Source organism: Grampus griseus, assembly GCF_964374135.1.
Source record: "Grampus griseus genome assembly, chromosome: 10".
NCBI classification, from domain to species: Eukaryota; Metazoa; Chordata; class Mammalia; order Artiodactyla; family Delphinidae; genus Grampus; species Grampus griseus.
Genome location: NC_139004.1, coordinates 26998067 through 27017431, shown reverse-complemented (window position 1 = coordinate 27017431; position 19365 = coordinate 26998067). Strand labels below are relative to the sequence as shown.

The window sequence follows — 19365 nt, the reverse complement described above, 5'->3', positions numbered from 1 at the left end:
GTTAGGGACGTGGCTAGATGCCCGCCTCTCTCCACAAGCGTTTCCGGTTTCTACTGGTTCACTTCCGGGTCTCCGCGGCTGTGGAAGGTTTTGGCGCGAATTTCTCTGAGCGCGGCACCTGGAAGGATTCAAGAGGCGTCTTTGGTGAGTAGTGAAAGCGCTTTCCCTGACGGTGGCTCCAGTTTGGGGATGAGTTTTATGTCCGGCGCGTTGGTGGCAAACTCGGCGACTCGTGTTTGAGGAGCTTGAGGTGGTTTTCAAAGAGCAGGGAGATCCGAACAGGTGTGCCCTTCAGAGCCAGCGATTGAAAAAGTGGTATTTGATTCGCAAGGAGGGAGTGAAACCACTCATGGTTCCTCCCCGCTTTCCCCGAATCATTGTAATCCTTGTTCTCCCTCCTTAACCTCTCCCGCAGTGAGTCGTGGGGCGAAGTGCAGCCTTAGTGATGAGTGCCTTTGAGCCTTAAGGAAGCTGCGTCGGCAGCGTTCGCTACCCCGAGGCCTCATTTGTCAAGAGGTAAACATTGTGTATTTGCAGTTTTGCCAGACGTTGTGCCCATACAGAGGTCTAGCTTGGTGGCTTCCACGAGTTTCAGCACCCTGGCAAAGAAAACAAGACAACCTAGAATATTTCCCTGTTTCCTACAGAGTAAAAAACACATTCTTTATTGCAGTATATAGTCTGGCTGCAAACTACAGTTCCAGTCTTTTTTTCTGTTCATTCCTCCCGTACACGTCAAAGCCTCTCTGAATTTTTTCTGTCCCTGAACAGACCAGTTTCTTTTGAAGTGTCCTGCCAACGGGCTTTTTTTCTCTCAAATGCTTTACTCCCCTTCCTTCTGGCTAAATATTTCAAAATGTAATTCAAATGTTACTTTTGTCTCTGAATTCTGTATGTCCCCCCCCAATACCCACACCAATTTGAGATATTCACTCATTTGTCTCGTAACATTTGTCGCATTGTGTATAATTGAATATACATAGGAATTGTTTTCATATGTCTCTAGCTACTACCACTAGCCTGTGGTTTCCTGTGGATCCAAAACAGGCCAAAGTTTACTCTTCCTTTTTGTATATGCTACAACTAGCCCAATGGTAACAGTAGATTATTTTATTTATTGAGTTCTTACTGTGTCCCAAGTTCTAGGCACTTTATGTATTCTGTACAACCTTTTAGCTTTACAAAAGCCTTTGATATTGATACTTCTAGCCGTGGGGAAAGTGAGCAAATTTAGTTCCCCAAGGCTATACAGCTAGTTAAATGACAGAGCTGGGATTTGGAACCTGGACAATTTGTCCTCATCCCCGGCTGGCTCTTGGCAGTGGTTCTCAACCTCGGGCAGTTTTGCACCAGCGGATATTTGATAACGTCTGGAGACAATTTTGGTTGTCACAACTTGGAGGAGTGGGAGGGGCTCCTGGCATCTAGTGGGTAGAGATCAAGAATGTAGCTAAACACCCCACAGTGCCCAGGGCAGCCCCCATAACAAAGAACTATCCCATGCAAAATGTTAATAGTGCTGAGGTGGAGGAACTTTCTGCAGTATGGCTAATTACCTCAAGTAGGTATCAGTGAAAACAGAGCTTTTCAGACTGTCTGTGGTAAAGGACCAATTTTTTTTTTAATTTTTAATCAGTCACAACTGATACTTTTGTAAAATACAATTTTTAAAAAACTGAATACTAGCCAAACCCATGAATGAGCCCTAATGTAAACCGTAGACTGGGTGATAGGATGTGTCAATGTCGGTTCAGGGACTGTGGCAAATGCACTGCTCTGGTATGGAATGTTGATAGTAGGGAAGGGGGGGTATGCTCGAATTTTGTACTTTCTGCTGAATTTTTCTGTTAACGTAGAACTTCTCTAAAAAAGAAAGTCTTTTTTTTATGAATTATTAGAAAAATTAAACAAAAAGAAAAAACAAAGCCAGTTATTTTTTGGCCAGATCTAACATATATAAAATTGTTGTCAAATTACCATAAAAGTTTCTAAATGAATACTTTTAATGTCTGTACTTTAAAAGACTGTAACAAACAGTTTGTAAATCAAATTTGGAGTAGCACTGAATTACATGTTACTGAATAAAGAATATCAAGAAAAACGATGAACAAAACCAAGCTATAAATAAGTGCCAAATGAAAGAGACCGTAAGAGCCCACAGACTTTTAGAGAGCGTCGAGGTGGAGTAGTTAGGAAGGCTTTCAGGTGCAGGTGGCTCATGATCTGGGAGGAGGTTGGGCACAGACAGGAGAGAGCAGCTCGGGTAGAGTATGTGCACTACTCAAAATGTGTTCCGGAAATCCAGTCTATCTGGAGAGGGAGATGCAGTTGAGGAGTAGCGGGAGAGAAGTATGGAAAGCTTGGCAGGTCTAGATTGTTAAGGACTATAAATGTTATGGTAAAGAGTTTGGATGTTATAAGGTAGGTATTACGGAAGGATTTTTCTTTTTTAATTAAAAAAAATTACCTATCTTGTTCCAAAATTTGGGATTGGAAACAACTTGGTAGGGTTGTTTCCACGCAGTGTCAGCTGCAGTGTATTGGCTCAGGTACATGCGCAAGGCTGGCAATCGTTGGTGTTAGTTATTGGTTGGGAGTTCAGCTGGGGCTTTTGCCTGGGTCTTTAGTTCCTCTCCGTGTTGGCCTTCCTCATAGAGTGCTAGCTGGGTTTCAAGAGCAAATATTCCAAGCAAGGGGAAGTTGCAGCTGCTAGTCTCTTCATATTTGGGCCAGGAAACTGGTACAGAATCATTTCCACCATATTCTACTGCTCAAACCGCTGCACAGTCTGTAAGATTTAAGACAAGGGGACATATACTTCTGCACAGTCTGTAAGATTTAAGACAAGGGAACATATACTTCATCTCTCAATAACAAGAGTGAGAAGGAATTTGCACCATTTTTAGTCTCCTAAATGGAATGAGGACTAAATCTCAGCCTTCAATTGTTCTCTCACCTGGATGCTCTTCAGTGAACAACTGTACTGTACATGGCAGTCCTTCCAGGAGAGGTCCACAAGCAAAACTCTCATATGGATTGGTTTTTAAGTAGGGGAAGTATATGGCATGGATGTCAAGTTGAGAGAATTTGACATTTCGGGAATGCAACAGAGGAAACTGGGTGTAGAACAAGGTACCACATTGTTCAAAAGCAGGGTAAAGTGTATTTTAGCTTCCACTGCTTTTTGTAACTGATCTGACATGTAGTCTCCAAGTATGGTTTGTGATCTTTCAGTTAATTCTTTCTTTCCCACTATTTTTGTCTTACGGGAAAAAGAAAAGCTTGAACTTTTCCTTTTAAAATTTGAGAGAATAGATTTATCCAGAGTACCCACTTTAATGTCTGTCTCTAAATCTGCATGTATATTTAAATTGTAGTAATGTGATAAACTCTGAATTTTTAGAAAAGGAATGGTGACTGGTTTCTCTATATATCTAACTATATATGTCTAGAAAAATATGTATATATAATGTACACACCACACATACTTGAAAAATATGTATATATAATGTACACACCACACATACGTGTGTGTGTATGTGGGTTTGTGTTCACGTGTACTATACCAAACGTGTATGTAATTTCTTAGCTATCTGCTCTTTATGATCTAATGCAGCAGTATATATTTTATCCCTCTGTTTCTTTTAGCAGAAAGAGTTTGGTGATAAAGAACTATTAAATGGGGAAAAGGAATTATTCTAAATTTTGTCATTAACATTCTCATCCCCACTCCAGTGCCTATTTCGTAATGTGTGAGAAGACAGAGTAATCAGTATACTTCTGTGCTTTTGTTAAAATGCACATAACCCAGTAAAAGTTAAAACTTAACTTTTTAATTCTTAATTCCTTATGAGTGAATTTACCACATGAATTTCTACAACGTAGATTCATGGTATAATCCTAAAAATTATCGTCTCCCATCTTTGACGTTAAGTTGAATGATAAATCCATTAAGCCTAAAATAAGAAGGCCTGAATGTTATTCTTTGAGTTGACATTATCTGTGACCAGAGTAAAATAACTTAGCACTATATGTTTCCATTTTCTTGAATTTAAATATAGAGATAACGTTATTGTATGGGGGAGTATAAAGAGGTGTAAAAGTGTTTTTACATAAGATTTTTTATTGCCATACAAATGGAAGAAATTTTTAGGAATGAAATTGAATTAGATATCTTTAATGAGAACCAATGTTATTTGTTTTAAAATATATTTAAATGTTTTAAAAACACACAATACTATCCCAAAACTTTCTTTATGATTTTTTTTTTTACAGGCAAATTTGGAACATTTATACGTAGTCTTTTTAACAAAATGTTTTTAATAAAACGAGTCTTTAGTGTTCTTTTTATCTTTACAGACATTTTGAAGCACTGTTATAGTTGTTCTGTTTACATCAAGATGTCTAGCAAAGCAAATCCTTCTAAGAAAAGGTCTCAACATTTAAAAAGAAATCCAAAAAGAAAAATTGATAATGAAGAAGCGGAGTTATCAGAGAAAGAGGTAATGAAATATCAAGTTTATCATTCAGGACTCTGATTAGAAGTATCTGTTCTATGTAAAGGAGTATGTGAAGACTAAAGGTCAGCTTTACTACAAATTATAGTAATTCATATTCCACATATATTGTTATATGGGAGCTGTTGCAACATGGGTTGTAAAAGTTCTCACATAAAAATTGTTTACCTCAATTTCTAAAGATATTGATCAGAGAATTCTTTAGGGAAGAAGTGCGATGGGGCATTGCTAAGGTGTTTAAATAGGAAGACTGGGAATATAGTGTACAGATTCTATGGCATTCATATGTTAAAAGACAAGAGAATCTGTCAATTGATGGAGGAGATTTTTATTAACATAGAGAAAAATTAGTTTCGGAGGAATTAGCTTCTTCCTACCATAAAAGAAATAATCAACATTTTTTTCTCTATTTACCCTGTATTAGACAATGCCTATATTTGTTTTTCAGGAAAAGTATATAACACTGTTTCACAGGCAAGATGAGTATGATTTCTTTAAAACATTCTTTGACACCATATGAAATTCTATTATACTTTATCACCATTGTTCAGGAATTGCTTTAGTATATCCTCCGCTTGTGATAAATACACATCCTTTTTCATTAGAAGTAGCAATATACTTTTTTTCTGTCTTGCCAGAAGATATATGAATTCTCTCCAACGTACATGACAAATCTATTGCAATAGCAGTATCTTTTCGTCTAATGTTTAATTCTTTGTGCATGCACATGTGTTTTTCCCTCTAGGTTAGAAACACAGCGAAAAAAAATAAAAGTCATCCAAAACACCTGTCTTCTGAAGGTATTCCTTTTCTATGTCTTGTTTAACCTATCTTTCCCAAGCTATCTATATTTATGAAAAAATTCTCAGCATCTTGTTTATGAGTTCTGCATAAGCAAAAGACAGTAATAAACAGTTACATTCTTATTTTTACAAGAATAAGTAGTACTGGTTGGTCAGTTCTTTTGGTCAACTGAAATTTTACTTACCACCTGTAGCAAAATACTGTGTAGGGCTCTAAGTTGAAAGGAGCAAGAGAAATTCAAAGTGTACCCCAGTCTGAATTATTACTGATTTGTGATATACAGCCACACCTAGTGACTTCTCTTTGAGACAAATATGCTTCTCTTTTGCCACCACTATTTAGATTAGATTGGAACCACTAAGTTTGTCTGGAGTAAATTAGTTTGGAATAGTCATCTTTACTTAAACATCACTTCAGCATGGAAGAATTTTCTACCTCTCCTCACCCTAGACCAAGTTAGGTCCTCTGGTTTTATACTTCCATAGTGCACTGGACTTTTTCTTTTGTAATGCTTTGCATACCTGAAATGTAATTATTTAATCTCCCTTCTCTCCAAAACTAATCTTCATGTGAGCCAATAGTGTACCTCCTTTGTTTATTTTTTTATTTTTTTAAATTTTTTTTGCGGTACGCGGGCCTCTCACTGTTGTGGCCTCTCCCGTTGCGGTGCACAGGCTCTGGATGCACAGGCTCAGCGGCCATGGCTCACAGGCCTAGCCGCTCCGCGGCATGTGGGATCTTCCCGGACTGGGGCACAAACCCTTGTCTCCTGCATTGGCAGGCGGACTCTCAACCACTGCGCCACCAGGGAAGCCCCTTTGTTTATTTTTTATAAGTAGAATAATATCAACAACCTAGTAGACACTGATTATCTGTTTGTGGTTTGGTTAATCTCCTTTGTTTCAGTTGCCATCCAACATTTGGCAGAAATCATTTTCTAGTCTTCTCAATGAAGCCCTTTAATTCAGGTCATTTCTGAGAACCAGACTTTTGTGTTGAATCCTAATAGTTGTAGCTTGGTTCTTTATTTAAGATTGTCTTGAGTTTGTATCCGCAATATCACTTAATAGTATTTTAGTTAACATAACAATAGCATATTCATATTCAACACCTGGCCTGTTATGGCTATGCAATAAAAAGGAAATTAAATAGTTTATACAGCTTCATAGTATTGGTTCTGATAATTCCATTAGCTCTTCTAGATAAATTTATATTTGAATCACTTTTTCAGTAAAACCATACAAACTTCTAGAAAAACCAGAGTCTCTTCTTTCACCGGTGACAGGACAAGCAAAGCATGCTAATCTAAAACAGGTAAAGATCGCAACCCACAAGAGAAAAACCTGGCAACCTCTTTCGAAGAGTAGCAGAGAACATTTGCAAACTATGATGGAATCAGTAATAATGTGAGTATGAAATTTTTTTCCATTTCACTCTTTTTATTTCTGCTTATATGTTTCCTATAGACAGTATCCTTTTAAATGTTATTATCTACTTTATGGTGATAGGGTGTTTTTCTCTTTTGCAAGAAGATTTATTTAATGTCTTTTGATGGCCTTAGCATTCAGCAAAAATGTCTTTATTAATTTCAGAAACTTGGAATTTCATCAGTGGAATAAAATTGAAATCTTTGCTTGATCTGCTATCTACAACTTTTTCTGGTGAGGGATACTTTAGGAAGAAGTTAGCTCAAATTAACACTTTATGTGGAAGCTAACATGCCAAAAGGAATACAGAGACAGGATTCTGCCATCAGGGAGCTGAAATCTATCAGAAGAGTCAGGCCTATAAATTAATTACAACAATATAATGTGATAAAAAAAACTTAGATTATTCCTCTGCTTTAAATATATTTAACATAAAAGAAAAAGTGATTGATTCTGCCTGGCTAGTAAAAAGGGGTACTTGAAAGATATCAGAGAGAAAAAGTAAACAGATTATACTAGTTATGTTTCAAACTAATATTTATTCATTCCCTATTTTTTCTCTTCTAGAGCAATTTTGAGTAACAGTATTAGAGAAAATGAAAAAATTCAGTATCATCTGAACTTCCTAAAGAAAAGGTAATACAGTTATGCAATTAAAAGATGATTGAAATATAATTGAAAGGTTAAATGATGATTTGTCAGGAATTTGCGGGGGTGACTTATTGCTAAGATTAGCCACTGTTAATAAAAGAACATTACAGGGCTTCCTTGGTGGCGCAGTGGTTAAGAATCCGCCTGCCAATGCAGGGGACACGGGTTTGAGCCCTGGTCCGGGAAGATCCCACATGCTGCGGAGCAACTAAGCCCGTGCGCCGCAACTACTGAGCCTGTGCTCTAGAGCCCACGTGCCACAACTACTGAAGCCCGTGTGCCTAGAGCCAGTGCTCCACAACAAAAGAAGCCCCTGCTCACCACAACTAGAGAAAGCTGGCGTGCAGCAATGAAGACCCAACGCAGCCAAAAATAAATAAATAAAATAAATAAATTTATTTAAAAAAAAAAGAACATTACAGCCCTTGGGAGTATGAGGGAAGAAAAAAGAGGATGACAGTATTTCAAATAAAAAAACAAAAATGATACTAATGGTACTCAAAAATAAAGTTATGTTTTTATTCTATCCGTAAGATTGCTGCAACTGTGTGAAACCCTGAAAGTCCCTCCCAAAAAGCAGCAAGATTTAACTCATGTGTCAAGTCTACTGAAAATGGAAAGGACACAGCACAGAGCTAATGAAGAGGGTCTGGCATTATTGCAGGTATGAAGTTTGAACAGGGAGTTCTTTAGAGGGGAAGGGGGAAAAGACCAAAAAGTTTTTTAAATTGTCATGATATTCTTCTAATAACAAATACTAGATCTTGGACCAGGTTTTTCATTAACTTTTATTTTTAACAAAGCAAAAACTTTGCCTGAACTTTGGGCCTCTAAAATTAAGACTATTTCTAATATATTTGTAATTAAGTAGCAGTCTTATTTTTTTCATCAGACTTTAAATATCAGATTATAGGAATTCATCACTAAATGCTGTAGCATTTCAAAACACATTATATTAGTTTTTCTGTCCTGTATCTGCTACTTTATTGGCAAGAAGAACACAATCATCATCATTACTGTTTTTATAATCATTATAGATAACATGTAATGAGGGCCTTCTATGTTCTAGTCACTGTTCAAAGCACTTTACAGTTATAGCCCTTAATGACTTAAAGAGACCTGTGCTATATTTCACATTTTACAAGTGTGCAAAAGAGACATATTGGCATTTCTAGCTGAACCTTAGAGTGCTCACAGTTATGATGCAAACCTATTAGTCCAATTTCAGGGCAAGTGATTCTTAATCATTATTCTGTAGAAGATAGTGGGAGATAATATTAGCTGTCATGATAAACTGCAGGCTTTTCATTAGTGGATACTTGAACAATTAAGAAAAGCAGCCTCGGGGGCTTATTAAATAATTATTAAAACTAAAACAGATTGGACCATATATCCATTTGCCATTTTGAAGTAGTTTGTAGATATGGTCTTTGTTAGCAACTCAACTTTGTAAAGCAGTAAGTTTGTTAACCTTTGTTAGTAAATACGAGGTGGTGGTAGTTTAAGCAAGGAATGCATCCCTAACGATTTCTAATAACTCACCATTCACAAATAGGTCATTCCAGATTTTCCATATGATTGAGAATAACAATGAAAGGATTTATTTGTGAGCAACAGCTCTACATATATTCTAAATTTATAGAGTGGTATTTTTTAGTGGTTGCCTCACTTTCTTCATTGTATACGATTGAATTTAACTTTCATCCCAGTGTTACTACTTTGCAAGAGTATATTTTCAGTACTGACACTAGCTCCCCCAGTTAATGAACAGTTGGATAACATTAATATGGGTTATTTTTTAAATTTCAGCTTTGTCTAAGATATAATTGACAAAATTGTAAGATATTTAAAGTGTACATCATGGTTATTTGATATAACTATACATTGTGAAAGGATTTCCCCCATCTAGTTAATTTCCCTTGTCATCTCACTTTTTTTTTGTAAGACCATTTAAGTTCTACTCTGTTTCAATTATATAATACAGATTTCAGTTATGTAATATCAGTTATAGTCACCATGTTTTACATTAGATCCGCAAACCTTATTCATTTTAGCTGCAAGTTTGTATCCTTTACTAACTTCTCCCTATTTCCCCCACCCGCCCCCAGCACCTGGCAACCACTTCTGTACTCTCTGATTCTATGAGTTTGACTTTTTTTAAAGGTTATTTTAAAAGGTTTTAAAGTATAATAATGGTAAATGTTATTTTAACATTTAATATTTGCATAAAGTACTAAATCAGAGATAGTAAATAGTCTTTAATCAGAGACAGTAAATGATAGTGTGATTTTTGTAACGCTGGGAGGCATTTGTCTTTTACACCTAAAACTGGATCTCCGTGTGCCAAAAGCATAAATAGACTTAAATGGAAAAAACTGTTTCTCTATACTCGCAACACTTCTGACACTAAATTTGTGGGGTTTTCATACCAAGCAATTCTCCACTTCTCTGTGGAAACCAACTGGGTGTCCTACAATTCAATTCTAACACTAACTACCTGGAGTTAGCACAGACCCCACAGGTTAAGGGCTCAGTCCCACAGAACTGCCCCCACTTCAGATGCCAGTGCAAGGCCAAGCGTTCTGTACTTCTGACCAACCAAGTATAAATCGGGGCTTCCCATGACCTCCTCCTCTGGTTTGATAATTTGCTAGAACAGCTCACAGAACTCAGGAAAGCACTTTATTTACTATTACAGGTTTATTATCAAGGATACAACTCAGGAACAGCCAGAGGGAAGAGATGCATAGGGCAAGGTATATGGGAAGGGGCACGGAACTCCCATGCCTGTTCAAGCACCTCCATGTGTTCACCAATCTAGAAGCTGTCTGAATCCAGTAATTTAGAGTTTTTATGGAAGCCTCAGCATGTAGGCATATCTATTATTAACTAAATCTCCAGGCCCTCTCCCCTTCTCAGAGATCAAGGATCCAGGCTGAATGTTCCAGCCCTCTGATCACAGGATTTAGGTTGCTCGGCAACCAGCCTCCATCCTCTATGAGTTATTCATTAGCATAAATTCAGGTATGGTTGAAAGGGACTTATTATGAATCACAAAAAGTGTTCCTCCCACTTCTGTCATTCAGAAAATGCCAAGGATTTGGAAGCTCTGTGCCAGGAATCAGGGATGAAAATCAAAGGTATATTTCTTATAACATCACAACAGTCTAATGTTTGCTTGACAGTCAGTTACTCAGTTGAAGCACTGTTGGCATTTTGGGCATAAGAGTTCTTCATTGGCATAAGAGTCTTTGAACTAGGAGTTTATAGGTTTTATCTGTCCAATGTGCCTTACGTAGAATGGCTTTTTCGTACTGCAGCCTAGAGTTACTGCTGGTGATGACCTTCCAAAACCTGTATCAGTAAGAGAAGTTGTGTTCATGCAACAAGGACACATTCATTGAACTCTCACTGCTGGTGCTAGGGAAAGGCAGTGGTGAACAAAGTCTTTTAGAGATACCGAGAAGATGGTATAGGACCTGCTGGGGCATAGTTTTTTTTGTTTGTTTTTTAATTCATTTAATTAATTAATTAATTAATGTTTTACTTTTGGCTGCATTGGGTCTTCATTGCTGTGCGCCGGCTCTCTCTAGTTGCAGTGAGCGGGGGCTACTCTTCATTGCAGTGCGCGGGCTTCTCATTGTGGTGGCTTCTTTTGTTGCAGAGCATGGACTCTAGGTGTGCGGGCTTCAGTAGTTGTGGCACGCAGGCTCAGTAGTTGTGGCTCACAGGCTCTAGAGCACAGGCTCAGTAGTTGTGGCGCACGGGCTTAGTTGCTCCGCGGCATGTGGGATCTTCCCGGACCAGGGCTGGAACCCGTGTCCCCTGCATTGGCAGGCAGATTCTTAACCACTGCACCACCAGGGAAGCCCTGGGGCATAGTTTTTAATCTCTCTGGATCTCACAACCAGAGTTAACATATGAAAATATTAGAAGAAGGACAAAAAGTAACATTTCTACAGACAACAAAAGCATGCCAAAAATATGTGTTCACAAAACAGATGAATGCTAACCTAATTTCCCAAGTGAGCTGAAAGAAATTTAGAAAAAGAATAGAAGGTATGAAAAAAGTCATAAATATTAGAAATAATAAAAAATGAAGCTATGGAATTCAGGAAAGAATTAGAGCTAAAGGAAAAAAAACTTAGTAATGCAGACTAAATTAGAAGGAGCAATAAGCAAATGAACAGAACAAATAATACTTAAATAAAAGGTAAAGTAAGGAGAAAATTTTAAGACTCAAAAAGAAAGAATGACATTTTTTTAAGGTATTGAGAAAAAGTGACAAATATAAAAGTTTGGCAAAAAAGACACAGCATGGGTATGGTATGAATACCCAAAGAAGATAACCAAAGCAATGGAACAAAATTAATTTTTTTAATTATACTGAAAAATTTTAGTTCTTATTACATTAACCCTTTCCTTTATTCAGTGCTATTATTCATTCCCTTCTGTAGTGTGTTGAATGGTGGCCCACCAAAAGATATGTCTAAGTCCTAATGCCTGGAACCCATGAATGTGACGTTATTTGGTTTAATAAGTGTAGCTCACAGACCCAAAGTCTTGGGTACTCAGGGATTAGCACACTATTCCTATAAGGGCCAGGTGATAAACATTTTACTCTTTGTGAGCCATGTATGGTCTTTGTCGCATAGTCTTGTTTTGTTTTTTAACCATCCTTTAGAAATGTAAAAACCATTCATAGCTCTTGGACTGATCAAAAACAGCCTATGGGCAGTTGCAGACCTCTGCAGGTACCTTTTTTAATGGTTACTAGAAGCCATAATATATTTGTTGAGGAAAATTACTGTAGTTGACGGTAAAAATTCGGCTTCCAGTATTTGGAGAATGATGTAGATGTAAGTATCAGCCATATCGCTCCGCAGGATTTAAGAGTTATTATTTCTGTATGACTTCTGTGTGGCTTCTTTACTTGTTCCCTGATCCCCAGGGGCAGTGCTATCCTTGGCTGTTGCTAGGACTAGATTTGAAAGCAGTGCAGTACTTAATACCATTTAGAAACCTGGAAGCTGGCTAACTCTATGTGTGGCCTGCAATCCGTACACCCCTGATATCATTATACTCATTTCATTCATTTCTTATTTTCTCTTTGTTTTCCCCCATAAGATATATATATTTTTTTTAGGTGGGAAACTGCCACTCATTTTCTATTACTATCTCTGCCCTAATGTTCAGCATTTCTTTCTTTTGGCAAATGAAAATAGCACTCAGATGTTCCTAAATTAAAGTTAGAGTTTCTCTGCTGTTACATACCGCTTAAGGAATGCTCCTGTACCTGTTGCCATCAGTCCTTGGGCTCTGCTAGATTCACACAGGTCTTCCAGGATATCTGATGCCCACAGTTTTGGTAAGCTTTTGAGGAAAGCGTCACATACATTTTTGTTCCATTGGTAAATCAATTTCTAGGGAGTCTGTTTTCTGAAAGAAAAATTATCAGTTTCTTCCAGAAGTGTTTCAATATATAAGGTGTTTTTAAAATATGTATGTATATATTAATAGCTGTTTGGGTTTCATTTAATAGTATATTTAATTTAAAATATTAGCTTTCTCTCTCTGATGCAGGAAGAAACAGATAAAATGGTGGAGACCGTAGAGTCAATGACTGGGGATATTCACAGCCTAAAGAACAAAGTTCATGTTCTGAGAAGTGAGGTAGAAGAAGAGGAAAGGAAGGTAAAACAGGTAATTGTTTAAAAAAAAAGTATCGCTAGAATCTGGATATAATTTTTCATGATTAGATTCTACCCAGACAGCTTTTGAGTGTGATAAGAGAAGTCAGCCTTTTGAAATAATCTAGCTTTATGAAATAATCTGTAGCTTTCTTTTTCTACTTTAGATGTTTCAAATAGATAGAGAGGTACTCTCTCTTCCCGAACTTTCTCAGAAGAGTCTCAAAGCACCCATACTTCAGGTAAGTACCAATTTACCATATTAACTGCATCACCAGTTACGAATTGTATATATGTATAATTGTTATACATGTAAGTGTGTAAGTATAATCATTCTTGTCAATAGCGGTATAGCATTCCATTGTATGGTTGTGCCATAATGTAGTAATTTGTGAAAATGATGGAAATAAATAATTTTTGCTACTACAGGTAATACTAGGAACATCCTTGCGCATATATCTTTACACATTTGTGCAGTCATGGCTGTAGGACGGGTTTCTGGAAGCAGATCCTGACAGCTGCTTTTGTTTGTGCTTCTGATAATGGCATGTGCAGCTTTTCCTAAGACAGTTCTGTGTCCACATTTGTGCAGTCATGGCTGTAGGAGGGGTTTCTGAAAGCAAATCCTGACAGCTCCTTTTGTTTGTGCTTCTGATAATGGCGCGTGCAACTTTTCGTAAGACAGTACTGTGTCCCATTTGGGTGTACACAGCACAATGCTAACTTACCTTTGCAAAGGACTCCCATAGGTATTATAGTGTAAGTGTTTACAGTGGTAGAAAGGCTTTACGTTTCCCCAGAAAGTAACAAAATTTTCCTGTCTCAAATCTACCTAGGGTGAGAGGAATGGGAATGGGCAGAGGGAAAACAGAATACCATAGATTTAAAAGTAGAATGGCAGTGAGTTGATGATAATTGAAACTGAGTGAAGATTATATGAGGTTTATTATACCATTCTCTCTAAATAACATACATATAACATTTTTCATAATGAAAGGTTAAAAACTAATTATATGGGTAAAGGTAGTCAAAAGGTACACACTTCCAGTTATTTATAAATAAGTCATGGGGATGTAATGGACAGAATGGTGACTAGAGTTAATACTGTATTGTATATTTGGAAGTTGCTAAGAGAGTAGATCTAAAAGTTCTCATCACAAGGAAGAAAAAGTTTGTAACTGTGTTTGGTGATAGATGTTAACTAGACTTACTGTGGTGATCATTTTGCAGTGTATACAAATGTCAAATCATTATGCCTTCTGCCTGAAGCTAATATAATGTTAATATTGATTATCAAAAAAATAAAATTTAAAAAATGAATTATTGTCATGCTCACAGAAAGAAATTTTGATGCTAATTCCAAACCAGAACGCTCTTCTGAAGGACTTAGATGTTCTCCATAATTCACCCCAGATGAAAAACATGTTAACTTTCATTGAAGAAGTCTATAAAAGACTGGATGCCTCTTAAAGAGTTTATTGTCTTGTTTTGTTTGTAGATTGTTCCATATGAATTTAATGTTTACGAATTTGTAAAAATGTTATTCTACGTGATATTGCCGGGGCTGAGGCTTCTTCAGGATTCTCGTAATATGCACTTTAAAATTAACCTCTATAAATCTACCATTAACCTGTATACATCTAATGTAGGCCTTGAAAACTGTTTTTATCAATTCCCACATCTAGGAACTCACATTTATGTTGCTGTATTTCCAGTTATTTGCCTTAAACCCTAAAATGAGAACAGCCACAATCTGATGGTTTATAATGGCTGAATAGAGTTCATTTATTGGTTAGTGCAGAGGAAATATGATACTGTGACTTAACATATGTAAAGTGTTTATAGTGCCTAGCACATAAACATGTAAGTGTTTGGTATCAATATTGTTTTTTAGCTGATGACTTGCATTTTCTGTCTGGTCATGTGGAACTCTAGAAGTCCCCAAATGCCTTTGCTCTTTTACATAACTCCCTAGACTTTTTGTGGCATAATTAATATCTGCCAGGTGTCTTTAACTTTAGAGGTAGCATGAACATTTTATTTCTTTGGTTAGGTTAGTGAATAGATGTTGAATATTTATTTTCTACTCTCATCAGAGCATACCTTTATTTCATAAAATTGTTAAAAACGAACCCAAGTTCATTTATTCCCTTAAAATAAACACCAAACCAGAAAAAAATCCCTTCTTTCTAAATCTTTTCTCATTGTGATAATAAGCATATACACGTGAAGAAATTATCACTTAAATATATTAAAAATCATTTTTAACCAACCACAGTATATTGTCTGGGTTGCTTTTATCTGTTTATAAAATAAAATAACTGTAATTTAATTACTTTTCTGTCTAACCTAGAATGTTTTGTCAGTTAATTTAGAGGGTGCTATAATTTTGTTAATGCCCTACAGGCTGAGACCACCAGGAAGACAGCTTCAGTTAAATAAGTTGGATTTAGTGCTCACTGCAGTGAGGGAGACCACACGTCATGGGGAACCCTGGGCAGCTCAGCAAAAGCGTCAAAAAAAAGATCTTAGGAAATAATGGTCAAAAAGGACCTTAATGGATCTTAAGGGAAATAAAGTCTTCGAGAAAGGAAACCTATAGTGCAGCATTTAAAGAGAACATTACAGTATATACTTTGGACTGTCTGCTACATGCCAGGCAAAGCAACTAAAGGAAAAAGGTTTCACAACATGTCTTAAAACTTAAAAACCCTTGTGTTTTTAGACTGGCAAGTAGAGCCCCAAATCACTTTTATCATTAACCATGACATTTATAATCGCTTTTGGTGGGGATGAAGGAGTTACATTAAGTCTGCTGTTTCCCTCAGAACATCTGTTTAACAGCTGATTGAAAGTCAACAGGAATTTCAACTTACCACTGTTGCTGAGGGGTAGTTCTCTACCATGCATAAACTGGTCATACTACCCTCTTGTAGCTTTGAAAAGTACATGATCTAATTTTGAGAGACGTACAGTATCTTCTGGCAGGTAGCAGGCAACATACACAATATTTTCTTCAAAGGTTGAATTGTGGTATACTCTTTGTGAAGAATTTAAGAGTTAATTACAGACCCAAATAAAATTGAAATTCAACTGCAAAAGGTCCCAGTAATTCAGATGGTCATCTTATGTAGTATCCTCATCTGTCTAAATTCTCACATACACAGGCCATGCCAACTATCATATACCTTCTCTCCGGTGACTGATAAGTGCCCATGCCAGAAACTTTAAATTCTAAAAGATAAATATTTTGGAATGGAGCCTATATGGTGTAAAAATGTGGCTTGTAATAAAGATAGAATATCAAATAAAATGTAGAGAAAATAAATTATTCAATAAATGGTCTTGAGAAAGCTAGCGAACCAACCGCACTGGGGATGGCGGTGGAGGGTGGTGGTAAATATTCCTACTTTATGACAGAATAGATTCAAAATAAATAAAATTAAATAGAAAAATAGAAACTGAATAGAATTTATGAATAAATAACTGATGTCAGTGTAGATAAAGCCCGACAGACATACTTGTTTTGTAGTACTTCACTTTATTGCATTTCGCAGATGCTGTATTTTTTACATACTCAAGGTTTGTGGCCACCCTGTTTTGAGCAAGTCTATTGATGCCATTCTTCCAACACCATTATATTTTAATTAAGGTATATACGTTTTTTAAGATATAATACTGTTGTACACTTAGTAGACTACAGTACAATGTACACGAAACTTTCATATTCACTGTGAAGCCAAAAAATTGTTGCAAGATTTGCTTTATTGTGGTGGTCTGGAACTGAACCTGCAGTATCTCTGAGGTATGCCTGTATTATTCATATAAACAGAGACAAAACCATAAAGAAAAAAAATTAATAGATCATTACATAAAACTGAACTTTTTAAAATAAAAATTAGAAAACCAAGCCAAAGACACAGCACAGACTGAAAAATATCTATAGCATATATAAAACAAAAATAATATCTTTATTCATAAATAGCTCTAAAATACCAGTAAAAAATAGATTAAATACCAATAGGGAAATGGGCAATTCTCAGAAGAAAATACATAAATGGCCAGTAAGTACTTGAAAGATTTTCAACCTTAAAATAATCATGTAAATGCAAATTAAAACAGCAAAACTTTTTCACCTATCAGATTGGAAAAGATTGACAAAGGCTGAAAGGGAAAGTCGCTGAACATACAGGAAAATGGGTCCCCAATAATGCTGCTGAAGGAAGGAGGGAAAATGTTGTAATTTGGGGTGGGGGAAGGCAGCCTGTACAGATGTTACAGAAACACAGTTTACTGTCAGTCATTTAAAATTATTATTTTATATGGGTTCTACCATTCTCCAGCTTTCCGTTGGGCATATGTTTAACAAACAGGTTTTGCTTAAATATGAGACACCTGCCCAGCAACCTAAAATTAAGGGATTTACTTTCTTTCATTTGGACAGAATTTCTTGGCATTCTCTATTTACCAGAAATAAATGCAGGTGCACCTGTCAACATTAATACTTGAATCATTTAGGTTGGCTTAGTTTCCAAACAGAAGTATCCTAAATCCTCTCAGGTTTCATTCATTGTCAAGAAATTCAGCTTTAAGGAAGAGAGAGGAAAGAAGGAAAGCAAAAGCAGAGAGAAATTCAAATTTCCCATTTGTGCTTTATTCTGTCCTAAGTGACTGATACATTTTTCTGTTCTAACTAGTTTTCTCATTAAGAGTTGCTACCCTTGAATGTATTTCTCCCCACTTAACCACCACACAACCACTTTCTCTTGCCTTAGGTGTTTGTCTCCTCATTAAAGTGACAGCTGTTTGTAGCAACCGTATCCAAAGACTGGTTATACTTGTTAAAATTGGACAAAGAGGAAGATGAAGGAGGGACGTTTTCCAAATACAATAAAACTACCATAGAGCACTTTTTTTACATAGACTTTATTCCTTTTTTAACTAACAGAAACAAATGTGCCTTAGCCAGTTTTACCCATTTCCACCTCCAAGGAGGTCCTTAAAATTAAGGTAAGTTTTCAAATGGAATGACAGTGCTGTATAACAAAAATAACAATGGTTAAAATGGCTGATATTTATTGATATGTGCTATATGCCAGGCACTATTCTAAGCCCATTACATGTATACATGCATTTATACCAATGTTTAATCCTAATAACAACCCTATGGGGATTAAACTTCGTAGCAATCACTGTTATTCCCATCCTGCATAATCAGAGACAAAGGAAGCTAAGTAACTTTGTTTTAAGATCACTCAAATAGTAAGTGGTGATAGAGCTAGGAAGTAAAAAAGGTCAGGCTGTTTGTCCTTTAGAGTTTCCCACAGTCTGTTTACTGTCCTGTCCCTGAGATGTTGTTTTAAATTTTCCTCGATCCCCAGTCAGACTTTTTAAAATCAGATTTATTTCTGCATAGGAAGTTAGACAGTTTGTCTGGTTTTTTTTTTAATAAAATTTTTAAATTTTTATTTATTTTTGGCTGTGTTGGGTCTTCGTTGCTGCATGCGGGCTTTCTCTAGTTGCGGCGAGCGGGTCTATTCTTTGTTGTACATGGGCTTCTCATTGTGGTGGCTTCTCTTGTTGTGGAGCATGGGCTCTAGGCACAGGGGCTTCAGTAGTTGCAGCACGCGGGCTGCAGTAGTTGTGGCACGTGGGCTCAGTAGTTGTGGCTCGTGGGCTCTAGAGCGCAGGCTCAGTAGTTGTGGTGCACGGGCTTAGTTACTCCGCGGCATGTGGAATCTTCCCGGACCAGGGCTCGAACCCGCATTGGGAGGCGGATTCTTATTCACTGCACCACCAGGGAAGTCCCACAGTTTGTCTTTAACACCTACATCATTACCCAAATTTGGACACCTTATTTTGGATATCTGCCCTTCACATACAAGGTCATAGTCTCCACTGTCACTCCTGAAACACATGTGTTAGTGTTTTTATTTGCAGTGACATTTCTGCCTGAGGCTTCTTTGACTTTGTTTTGAAGTTTATTTTCAAGAATTAAATGAAAAAGCCTATTGAGCCCATTATTGCTTGTATTTATTTATTCTTTCCCCCTGCTTAGTTGTTAGATGAGTGACCCAGTGCCAGAGCCCACAGAATGCCTGGAATGTGAGCTAACACTGCAGAACCACTAATAGAAAGAAAACACAAAAGTGTTCTTTATAAAGAAGGACATAGTGAGAATGACATTACCAGGCTCTTAAGTGGGGATGGTTTTAGGACACTGATAATTTCAAGAGTGGAAGCAAATTCGGAAGCACAACCAGCCCCAGAGAGTTG

At 36.8% G+C, this 19365-nt stretch overlaps 1 protein-coding gene across 2 annotated transcripts in view; it reads left to right on the top strand.

Annotated features, from left to right (window-relative positions):
- The first annotated feature begins 88 nt into the window (after positions 1–88).
- The window catches only part of CENPQ (centromere protein Q), a 34219-nt gene continuing 14942 nt past the window's right edge, over positions 89–19365 (top strand). Inside the window, exons 1-9 of one of the 2 annotated variants that reach the window (XM_082663195.1) lie at positions 89–144; positions 4360–4502; positions 5263–5317; positions 6607–6727; positions 7316–7384; positions 7934–8063; positions 12983–13102; positions 13257–13331; positions 14428–15269. In XM_082663195.1, coding sequence (XP_082519321.1) covers positions 4401–4502; positions 5263–5317; positions 6607–6727; positions 7316–7384; positions 7934–8063; positions 12983–13102; positions 13257–13331; positions 14428–14559 — 804 coding nt within the window. In that variant the 5' untranslated portion in view covers positions 89–144; positions 4360–4400 and the 3' untranslated portion in view covers positions 14560–15269. Of the gene's footprint in view, positions 145–4359; positions 4503–5262; positions 5318–6606; positions 6728–7315; positions 7385–7933; positions 8064–12982; positions 13103–13256; positions 13332–14427; positions 15270–19365 lie in introns of those variants that run through there. The other variant, XM_082663194.1, reaches the window with a different exon arrangement.